At 38.2% G+C, this 11,937-nt stretch overlaps 1 protein-coding gene across 3 annotated transcripts; it reads left to right on the top strand.

Moving 5' to 3' along the window:
- The first annotated feature begins 744 nt into the window (after nt 1-744).
- Nucleotides 745-9,649, top strand: tmem79a (transmembrane protein 79a). Of its 3 annotated transcripts, none has more exons than XM_032535516.1 (6): nt 745-946; nt 3,075-3,633; nt 3,664-3,868; nt 5,918-6,112; nt 6,225-6,447; nt 8,391-9,649. In XM_032535516.1, the coding sequence occupies exons 2-6, from the start codon at nt 3,193-3,195 to the stop codon at nt 8,581-8,583; spliced, it is 1,257 nt and encodes a 418-aa protein (XP_032391407.1). In that variant the 5' UTR covers nt 745-946; nt 3,075-3,192; the 3' UTR covers nt 8,584-9,649. The 3 variants fall into 3 exon arrangements, with proteins under 3 accessions (XP_032391407.1, XP_032391406.1, XP_032391408.1); XM_032535517.1 differs by having other exon boundaries at nt 746-946; nt 3,075-3,147; nt 3,254-3,868; XM_032535515.1 differs by having other exon boundaries at nt 3,077-3,868.
- The last annotated feature ends 2,288 nt before the right edge of the window (nt 9,650-11,937 follow it).

Here is an 11,937-nt window from a genome sequence, read left to right as displayed (position 1 = left end):
AAAACAAACATAATTTGATTGTCTGTTGTAGCTTGGAGGACCATAACAATATGAATAGATGTGTTGCATGAAAGGTTTCTAGCCAATAGACTAATTTGCAACCCCGGTCCATGGCCAGGCCTTTCTAAAAAGATAATCCAAATATATTTTTTAAAAGAACTATATAGTGTGGGTTACACGGTCATGCAGCAAAAACATTGTATACTAATATATTACATCAACATTTCACAAAGTTGAGACAACATTACACAAACCCCAAGCACCCAGCCGGTCGCACCTGCTCACCTGCACCCAGCCCGATAGTGAGGGGCCTGGGCCGCCAAAGGTCATCTCCCAAACCCAGACCCCGGGATGAACCTTGGCGGCCATGCGTAAACAGCCAGGCATCTAGCACAGAATACATTACAACAACACAACTGACTCACTGGTTACATGTTTGGTTTTCTTTGGGCCAATATTTCATGATTGTTGAACCAAATGCGTGAATTATAATGTTGGGCACATATTACACATTTAAATTATTAGAGCACACAAACCATTAAATTGAGAGCACAAATGACTAATAGCAACATGGATTATTTAATTAATAACACAAATTATGAAAACTAGAGCACAAACTACTAATTCAAGATTACAAATTAGTTCTTTTTTATGACACCTCCTGCCTTTTTGGGTTTGAAAAACTTACAGAGGTGGAGGTAGCCGTAAGGATCTCATTAAATAGCCTACAGTCTACAACGAGGGAATTTGACTAAAGGTGGGCGGATCTTTGCAGTGACGTTTTCAGCACGTGAAGCAGTATCACCTTTGGACTGCTTCCTCCCTGTGGATTAGCACCGGTTACACCTGTCGGGTTACTTTAACCTGTGAATACCTAGAGCAGTGACCGCGCTCCTTGCAGACAAAGTTGCGGTAAGTTTCGTTGAGGTGACCTGCGTAAAAACAGGTACGTAAACCATTAACGTTCAATATTTTTTGTTATCTGTCTCAGGATCACAAGACTCGGTCCTAAATACAGAGCTGTTAAAACAAGTGACAGCTTTAAGCCGAAACTACAATTGTCACTGCTCTGCACCAGAACTAATTAGCTCCACCTCAATGAGTGAGGATTAAAAAAGCTTTGTAAAAACTCGTCACAACAAACAGTTTGTAAACAAAGATCCGTGAAGGGAACACTTTGAAGGGAAAACCCAGCTGTACTGTTGACAGTTTAGTCTTACGTGGAACAAGCTGAAAGTGTTGCTCGTACTGAAGAGTTTCAGTGTTTGTAAATTCAATTCAGTTTAATTTTATTTATAGTATCAATTCACAACAAGAGTCATCTCAAGACACTTGACAGAGTAGGTCTAGACCACACTGTAGTTTACAAACACCTTAACAATTCCAGTAATTCCCCCAAGAGCAAGCATTTAGTGACTTCCTATTAGGGAGAAACCTCGGGTCGGGGGGAAAACTTCCTTTTAGGGAGAAACCTGGGACAGACCCGGGCTCTTGGTAGGCTGTGTCTGACAGTGCCGGTTGGGGGTATTTACAGTCACAAATAAAAGATGAAACTACGACTAGAAATAGTAGTTGTAGTAGTTCATAGCGTAGCAGGGCACTGTAGGGTGTAGCAGGGCAGAGGATAGCGTGGCAGTATTTAGGTCTGGAAATGCAATACAAAAACATATATTTCCTGCTAGCCTAGTAACTTTAGAAGGCTCCGATCCTATTTTTAAACATGAAAAAGTCTCCCCTGAAACCAGTCTTAAAACAGTGATTGGACATTTTAAAACTCAAAATCTCACTCATCTTAGAGTTCAATTCAATTTCAATTCAATTTTATTTATAGTATCAATTCATAACAAGCGTTATCTCAAGACACTTTACAGATAGAGCAGGTCTAGACCACACTCCAGAATTTACAAGGACCCAACTGTTCTAGTAGTTTCCTCCAGAGCAAGCAACAGTGCGACAGTGGCGAGGAAAAACTTCCTTTTAGGCAGAAACCTCGGTCAGAGTTTAGAAATGTATTACAAATCCAGGCATGTTTTATACGTTGATTTCACAACAACAAATTAACTTAATTTTAAGGATATTTCAGCTGCTGTTGCAGCAGCAGCCTAATATTATTATGAATAATTCATAATTGGCCAGTTAGAATAACCTTACAGATATCCCACCATTAGGTACAAGTGCATTTTAGAGCTACTAGTTTGTGTTGTGTGGCTGGTTTGAAAGCATGGATACAGGAGTTTGTGTCTGTTTTTGTAAATATGTATCCCTACATTACAGTTTGGGGTGTGATGTTAATGTTGGTATTAACATCACACCAATTAACATTAGCATTAATTATTTGACTTGATTTAATAATCAATTAGTCCTTTAAGTTTTGTTTCAAGCAAAAATGCTCAAATGTGCCCCTAAATGTGAAGATTCCCCTCTTTCGTTTGTCTTCTGTGATAGTAAATGGAATCTCTTTGGGATTTGAACTGGACAAAACAGGCAGTTTGAAGATGTTATGTAGACCAAACAAATAATTGGTTAATTGACAAAGTATTCAACAGATTCATTGTTAATCAAGCTAATCATTAGTTGCATCCCTGATGTATATTCTTTTCTATTTTATGCATGGTTTGGATTTCATTAAGAGTGGCTCTGTTATCTCTGTCAAATAATGGGATTGCTGATATATTCACAAATATTTCTAATTAAGTGTTGTTGGATTGTTGTTTTATAATGCTTTTTTTTGCTCTTTGGGAGTCTTATTCTTCACCATTCAATACTTAAATTACGGACACACACACACATACACACATACATACATACATACATACACACACACACACACACACACACACACACACACACACACACACACACACACACACACATATATATCTCAATCTTTAGGTGAAATTTGCCTGATTTTCTGGCATTCACTCAAACAGGACAGGCAACTGCACAAACTTGTTGGCATGTGTGGGGGCAGGACAAGTTAAATACTGTAGGGCAACACACCCATGATAAACAGTGAACTTTGATTGGAGTACAACATTGTTTTTCAACATGGTTGTAATTTCTTTTTTTTGCAGAGAAATCAAACACAATGACTTTTAGCAGCTGGATGAACCTTTGCTAACAGTCAGACTATTGACAGTGCAAAAGGTATTGACTGAAAAAAGGAGAAAATTGAATTTAACAACTAAAACAATGTCTGGCCTAGGGGGTTTAATTATAGATGTAATTGAAGACGTGGCACTTTCACCTGCAGAGCCACAAATAGCAGTAAGTAAAAAGCCAGAAGAGATCAAAAGCATAGAGGAAACACAAGGGGTTACAGATGAACAAGAAGAAGAAGAAGAGGATGAGGATGACACAAAGAAGGAAGAGGAATTGACAAGATCAGCTCATCTGGAGCCGAGCACTCTGCCATGGCCTGGCGATAAAGACAAGAGGCCTCAGATGGAAAATGAAGATGGAGTCTGGTCAGAAAAAGGAGGGAGCCAGGACCTGTCGGAGGAGCAGAGCCAGGCCGAGAGTGACACAAAGAGCAAGTGGAGGGAGAGCATGCCTGAGGGCGAGAGGTGGAGGGACGATGAGATGGAGATGCAGCGTGACGATAAAGGTGATGGCTCACTGGCAGACGATGAAGAGGAGGAGGAGGAGGAGGAGGAGGAGGAGGAGGAGGAGAAAGAAAAAGGAGGAGAGTCGAACTGGATCCCAGAGAAAGCTTTTCTGAGTTTTTCTCCACATGTCACAATCGTGCGTCCGTCCGGCAAAGAGCTTCCTGAAGAGAGCCAGGTGTTCATAGAGAAGGAGCCGCAGACGGAGCCCGACTTAGCACCTCAGGTTCATCAAGAGAGGACCAAACAGGACGACAAGTACTGTGAGTATAAAAACCATACACTGTACTGTATATCGGTCTATGATTAAAAACCCAAACTACAATGTAATGTATCTGGACCCCTATTTTTTAAGAAATACATAAAGCACAAACTGTGTGAGCAACACAAACTCAAAACAACCTACTCCTGCTAAGTAGGAGTAACTTTTAAGAATTACCACATCACTGATCATATGTTTTCCCTGAGTAGAAACAGCCAATCAGAGACATGAAATTACCCTATATTTGCACATTGTCCCAAAAATAATACCCACACTTTACTTAGTAATGATGTTATTCTGCAAAAATGCATGTCGTTATTTAAGTCTATTTTATTTGTGTGAGATCTTTAATATTTCCCCTAACAGTTAAACAGTGAAGTTAAAAAATAATAAGTTAATATATTTGTATTCTCACATTGCCATACCTTCCTCTACAAAGCTGCGAAGAAGGGTCTGGCGAGTCCACACAGCATTTCATGATGCAAAAAAACGTGCTTTGGTTTATTGGCATTTCTTTAAAGCAATCACAATCGTCTTGGGCGACGCTATACGCCATCCGGAGCAATGGCGTCTCTGCTAAATAGCCTCCGGAAGGAACTTGTTTTGGTGGAACGGTGGAAAGGTTGTTTCAGTCGTGCAACAAAAAACTCAGATTTGACGGATGGTCTAGGCAGCTGTCTGGATTTACCCTTCAGAGTTCTGAGGAGCAGTTAACCACAGTTTTCATAAATCCACCGGAGTTTAAAATGTCAACACAAAGAAAGCCCAAGGTAACGGATGTCCGGCCTTAATGAATAAAATTCTTCAGAATTTCTTTCGGCAACGGAGCAATCCCGGAAGTGGAACGTTGTTGACATGGACAATTATATTTGGGACGTAAAAATATATAAATGGGGATTAGAGAATTGACAGACAGAAACAAAACAAAAATCAACTCGGAGAAGGAAAAAAATGCATCTGAGATATCATAAAATAAGGAGAATTTACTATTAATTAGATCATACAAAGACCCAGCTAATGCAAACCAAATCAAGCTAATTTTCATTAGGTTTATTCTGGTTGTTTGCATCACATAATTGCATGTAATTGGTTTGAAGGTAGCTGAAAAACTATAACTATAGCTGAAAAATGTACAGTCAAAATCTCACTTTGAAAGAGACAAGTGCAAACTTTAAATAACAAGCCCTAAAAAAAATGTCATTGTATATCATGGGTGGCTATAGCTAATTAAAATAAATTAAAATCAACTCTGAAAGGACAATAAAACAAGCATCACTTATTCCACGTAGAAACATGAAAGGTGTTGTTTAATTCTGGTAGAATTTTTATAATTTATAGAAAATCTAAATCCCCATGGCATCATTGTCAGATAAATTGCAATGGTATCATCGTCTCCACGGTTTTCATGTCTGCTTGTCTGTCTTTCAGTTTCTTTATTTAATGTCAATATTGCTTATAATTTTAATTCCTTTTGGCAGCTGAATCTTAAATTTCAGTTTTTTTGAGTCATGGTTGTCCTTAACCCCCCGAGACCACCGAAACATCCGATTTCTTTATCCCCTAATCCTTCTTTGCTAACTGTTTAATGATTTCCGGCAAAATATCCTCTTTCAACAGCTATTAAATTAAATTAAAGCCAGATTACTGCATTATTGTCATTCTAAATCCTGTTTTATTCTTTTTGAGAAGACGAGAGGACACAATCTCCTATGTCCAAATGAGTGAAATTTCAGAGCTTGCTGTGCTGTGGATTGTAAATCATTTTCTATGTGCATCCAGGTACAGATACAGTATTAAGTATATTCTTAGAAGGGAGGGTTTTAAACAACTTTCATTTGATTACCTGGTCACATATCACATTGCTGTGTTTGTTGTAATCCAGGCAGGCTGAAGTGTTTTCTGAAGCACATTTTCACTCAGTAAGTCAGAGAGTTACTGCACACTGAGGATCTCTTTCTCCTTAACCATATGATTAAGATGATTCTTGATATGACTAATAAAGACAGACTTGCTTGACCTTGAATTGAAGTGATTCTTTCTTCATTCTCAGATTTGTGTGAGCATCCGTGCAGTGAAAAACTGAAGCTGGCCCTGGCGACGGCGGCCGCAGGGCTTCTCTTCCCTCTCCTGGTGTGGGGAGGTTACGCCCTCCTTCCCTTTGACGCACCGCTGCTGCAGAGCACCCCCCTCAGGGTGGTTTACTCTCTACAGTGCTCCTTCTTTGCCACTATCCCCATCCTGCTCGGTATGTTCATGTATTAATTTTAGCGTGCAGTGAAACAGACAATATGATATAAAAAAACACTATAGACCGTAAACAATGAATGTTGTTAATATTGACCCTTGTCTCTCTGCAGGTGTGTTGGTGCAGGGCGTGGCCAGGCTGCGCTACAGCGTCCTGAAGCCCCTCTATCAGAGTAAACTGGTGAACAGAGAGGTGGTGGTGCACTGGCACTATGTCAACGAATCGCTGGTCCTCTTTCTATTCTACTTCCTGCAGCTCTCTGTCATGGCAACCTACATCAGCCAGGACCTGGTCAAACTAGTGCCGCTGCTCACCATCATATTTGTATTTGGCAGGTATGTTGTTACATGTTTAGAATCTAAACCAGGAATGGGTAAAGGTATAGATGATCTGAATGTTGTTTTGGTTGTCTGGATGTCTGCTGGATGATACTTTAGTCATTTGTACAAATAGATTCTCCCTATTATGCATAGGAGTTGACTAGTCTAATGTAATAGGGCTGTTCATGCCACACTTACCAGACATAAATTGAGTCAAACATTATAAAAAAAAGTAAACATTTGAGACAGGAACAAAGGCCAAGAAGACTCAAATTAGGACATGAACAGTACTTTTAGTTTAGTTTCATTACCATCAGTAATACACTTCACTTACTCAGCATGACTCTGCTAGACACATCTTTACAACACACAGTGAAACCACACAACTGATCAGAAAGGAATAATACAAATCTCCAGTTTAACCATAGTATCTTAACCACTACTGTGTGTGGGAAGACTACTTCCTGCTGCTACTACTACTACTACTACTACTGTGCATGCATGGCCACAGTGAGTACAACAGATCAAAGTTTCACAGTGGTGACGGACAGTTAAAGCATTTTAATACCGTCACCTTTTCCTACACACAAACTGGTTAAACTGGAGATGTGTTTTAAATCTGATTACTTTTGCATGTCTAAATTATTTATTGATTCATGAAATTTACAAAGTTTTCTTTTGCATTTACTCAGGATAACAGAGTATGGTAGTACTTTCTATTGTGAAAAATCCCTAATAAAGGCTTCTGCATCAAAGACTTGCAGCAGGAATGTGATCCGAAATTGGGGGAAATTGAATTAACATCAGCAACTAAGATTACAGGTTTCCCTGAGAATAGCATGTAGCTACATGTAGCATTGTATGTCATGTAAACACTGCAGCCACATCCCTGGAACAGATGACCATATATATAAATCCATCACAAGTTGACTCCAGCTTGAGTCTAGAGTAGAAAAAAACTGTTGGAAGTGGTGTTCAGAACTGTCTGCAATGTAAAGATTTTTCTCACAGGGATTACATTATATACCTTTACTGCATTATTTGAAACTTTGACCATGTTAATGTATACACCCGACCTTGTAACATCATGTATAATTGACAGAAAATAAGGAGAAGCATAAAAGGTCCCCTTTAAATGCAAGTGTATGTTAATGTCACTTATTATGGCTGCTCTTTAACAAGATTTAAATTTAAGTAACCATCAACAGTCATCTGTTGGGAAAAACAGTGTTTCAATGTGACGATTGTGGGCTTTGAAAAAAAAATTCTCAGGCAGAATCAAATACACGATGAGGCAAAATTAGAACATATTAAAAAAACATCTATTAAGTTATTAATCCAGATCCTTTGAGTCATCAAGCACTTGACACAAAAAACAATTGTTCTGGCTAAAAAGCAAAGATTGGCTGTATGGGCTGATGTGGGTCGTGATAACATCTTTTTTTCTTTGTTTGTCATTATTTATCCCAATATGGATCATAATAAATCAAACAGAATTGATGGTGTGCATCCATCAGTTGCACATTTTGTTTTTCCCATCTTGTATATATTTAAATATTTGTTCTTATACTCTTATATTTTGTTATTATTATTATTATTATTTAATAATTTCCCATTTTTTTGGGATCAATAAATATCTATCTATCTATCTATCTATCTATCTATCTATCTATCTATCTATCTATCTATCTATCTATCTATCTATCTCATATCATCTCCTGGCTTCTGTAACTCATCATTAGTTATTAGGGTTTAAGGACACTGAGGAACAAGGTAAAGTTTAAAAAGCCTTCATTATATTTCTTGGCTAAATCATTAAAATAAGGCCTTGTTTTAATACTTCACTGTGCTTAAAACCTTGTACACAGCTGAGGAGCAGGGAGGGATACACTTTCTACACACCAAAGCAGCAATCCATGCAGACTGCATTGTAACTATCATTTATTTTTGTGCTGCAGGCTGATCTACTGGCTCTTCCTCTCTCTGGGTAGCAGCATCAGGGGCCTCGGCTTCGGCTTCTCCTTCTTCCCCATACTGGTCATGCTGGGCGCCAACCTGTACTATGTCTGCTCGTCAATTGGACAAGAGGCGGTTTTTGACGTGGAACCTCCCACGACAGCTCCTCCTCCCAGGCTGCGCTGGTGGGGTTAAAGGCAGACCTACAAAAAGGTGATGAGGAGTTAAGAGACATACAACTCTACCACCTTTTTAATACAACCCAACTTGGCTCATTGCTTTGGTGTCCTATAAAGTTGTAATCCTTCATATTTAAGTTCTGGTAGATTTGGCTACGCCTGTGGTTACATAGGTAACAGCAAGTATGGTTTATTAAAACAACAAACTCTCCCTTGAGGAGCTGTTGTTATAGTTAAATTAATGATGATCCAATCAAAAATACTTCCAAAAGGGACCGTTTTTGATAAGCGATGACAATCCTATTGCATTTACTGTGGCTGCGTCACAATAAAAGCCACCATGTTGAATCAGCAGTTGGAAATATTCTGTTTGCATCCGCGGTAACAAGTGAGGCTGTTATCAATGAGATGAAACTGCATGCACTATTTCCTGTTTACTCATGGTGTTTTTTCATGAAAGCAATCAGGATTTTCAAGACTCCACCACTACCAATACATATGTGACATAAATAATGACAATTTTTTGAAAATCTCAAGGAATATGACTTTGTGTATTCATAATTTCTTTGGCCTTTGTTCACAAAGAAACAAAGGACATGAAGCAGAATGTGGGTAAATTTGTAGCTTGAATGTCTGACAGAGATAGAAAAATGAAGAAATCCAGTAGTAAGCTATTATGTGCATGTAAATTAAAAAGAGATGTAGTCTGAAGAAGTGTTCTGTGTAAAGTGTGTGTTTACTAATTAATCTGCCATCTTTGAACAAGCTAATAAAACTGCTAATAAAATCAGGTTTTTGAGGTGAAGAGTTTTGGTTTAAGGCATCCAGTGTTTGGATTTGATGGAGCAAGGTGAAGACAGAATAGTTAGAAATGAAAACCGAGCACTGTCAGAAGCACATAATTAAGTAAGAAATCAAAAGTAAATATTTAAGGGCGCTATAAGATTTGTTTTATATGAGGTTGAATTATTAGGTTGTTTAATGACTTTGTCTATTATTATTTTCTCATAACTGCCACTAATGGTAACCTTTAAATGTTATATTTTAAGCAAGACTATTAAATGCATCTTTGCTTTATTGATCAATGTTTTTTTCTTTATAGCAGGTTGGGCTGGTTTTGGATTGTTTCTTTTCCTTTTTTGAAGGAACTTTTTCAGTGTATGATTACAGCAGTTAAAGCAATTTCTGGGACTTTGAATGATCTCAATAAAGCAATAACAATAATACTTGACATTGTGCAGCAGCTGGTGAATCAGATCCAAATGGCTGAGGGGGGAAACGTGTTACTTTTCTGACTATGTGCCCAACAAAGAGGTGTTAGACATTACGAAACACAAAAAAAAATTCAAAACCTAAAAAATGCGGCCAGTCTTGAACAACAACAAATGTAGGCAAACTGTACATGTGAAGTCCGTCCGTCCCTCTCATGCTCTTGAACACAATTTTGGGAACGCCTGGAAGGAATATCTTCAAATTTGGCACAAGCGTCCACTTGAACTTAAGGATGAATTTATTAGATTTTCGTGGTCAAAGGTCAAGGTCACTGTGACCTTACAAAACAATATGCTGATTATTGAGGGGCGGCTGCGGCTCAGTGGTAGAGCGGTTGCCTGCCAATCGGAAGGTTGGTGGTTCGATCCCTGCAGTCATTGTCGAAGCGTCCTTGGGCAAGACACTGAACCCCGAGTTGCCGCCGGTGCTGCGCATCGGAGTGTGAATGTTTATCTGATGAGCAGGTGGCACCTTGTACGGCAGCCCCGGCCACAGTGTATGAATGTGTGTGAATGGTGAATGTTTCCTGTAGCGCTTTTCCAGTCTTAACAACTGTTCAAAGCGCTATAAATGCAGCACATTTACATTATGACAGGATTTCCTACTAATGTCTAATAGGATAAAATAATTAAATGTGCTGTATTTATATAGCGCTTTTCCAAACACAAAGGACAAAGGACAGCTTGTGTACAATGTGATGTAGGATTTGTAGCTTCTTCGCAGCAATATCCATATTTGAAGCATTGTCTACAGTCAGTCTGCTCTGTGCCTCTCTGAAAAAGGCTTCAGTGGTGTGAGTCCAGTCTAGTTTTGTTATTTATTTGGTCCCCAATGTACTTGTATGAGTCCCCCCTCTTTACTTCTTCTCCCTGGATGAAAACCAGGACAGGGGGCATCTTGTTTCTCTGCTAGTCTAACACAAGTGCATTGTTTTTTCTTATTTTGAGCTTCAGATGATTGATGTGACAAAGCTCTCTATCAGTCCTTTGTAGTCCTCTGTGAAAAAATAAGTCTGAAAAGCGAAAGAAAAAGTGAAAACAGTATGTTTCTCACTGGAAATTATTCACTGGAATCAAACATGTTAATGTAGTGATAATTTCCATTTCGTCAGTAAATAAACTCACTGTACACTAATTAAACAGCATTTAAAATAATTATATGTAACTTTTTAATGTTTCTGAAGCTCTGTCATTTTTTATACAATGGTCTTAAATGACCTGTAACGGCAAACATGACTAAGGGAAAATGCCATTTTTATATAGTTTTTAGTAAGGCCTCTGTCCGGGTTAGATTTTCCCGCACAGTCACAGAATGATTTGTGGCAGGAACATGGCACTACAGTCACACATTCTGGTGGGTCACAGATTTCTTTCTAACACCGGAAAGCCTGTGTTAGTTTCCAGCCTTTTGAGCCAGGTAACATGAAGTTGTAGATTTTTTTAAATAGGTCTAATTCTATTTTAATATTATTTTAGAAGTTAATTGGTTTTAGTTATGACTGATACTGGGGCAAGACCATCACAGAAAAGAAGAAATTAAACAAAGAACAACTAAAAGCTACAAGGGAAAGTGAAATATGCGATAACGCGAGTCACAGTTAGGTCTATCAACAGATGGAGACAATTACAGAATTGTAAATGATTCAAAATCTACCCCGAATGGGCCCTCAGGTGTGTAATATATCTATTTCATTCATAAAATAACTTTACAATGCGCGATGTGGTTGGACATCAGTAGCCCACATAAAATGACATTGCTCTTTCTGTTTAGCACAGACTTCTTAGTCCTTTTACTCTGTGTATGTGTTGGCTTACTATTTTCTGCTTTGTCTCGTGACACACTGACAATTGTAAATTAATGTTTTTCTGTCTAAGCAAAACATTCATTGTATTCAACCTTATGACCTCATAACACTTACTCGGTATGGGCAAATACAGTAAACACAAACTGAAAGTTATATATAGACACTTTAAAAACCTTTTCATGGCATGCTTATACTATGACTTTTTATGACATATTTTATGGCAAACTATACTATGACATTAAATAATAATGATAACAATAATTATTATTATGACATATACTAATAGCAATATAT

This window comes from Etheostoma spectabile, chromosome 14 (assembly GCF_008692095.1).
Source record: "Etheostoma spectabile isolate EspeVRDwgs_2016 chromosome 14, UIUC_Espe_1.0, whole genome shotgun sequence".
NCBI lineage: Eukaryota > Metazoa > Chordata > Actinopteri > Perciformes > Percidae > Etheostoma > Etheostoma spectabile.
Note: the sequence above shows the minus strand (reverse complement) of the source record. Positions and strands in the feature narration are given on the sequence as shown.

Bases quoted from the DNA above. Each gene is read 5' to 3' on its own strand.
- tmem79a (XM_032535515.1), top strand. From the start codon at position 3,193: ATGTCTGGCCTAGGGGGTTTAATTATAGATGTAATTGAAGACGTGGCA. The intron at 6,113-6,224 runs GTATGTTCATGT...GTCTCTCTGCAG, and splicing joins CACTATCCCCATCCTGCTCG to GTGTGTTGGTGCAGGGCGTG. The intron at 6,448-8,390 runs GTATGTTGTTAC...TTTGTGCTGCAG, and splicing joins ATCATATTTGTATTTGGCAG to GCTGATCTACTGGCTCTTCC.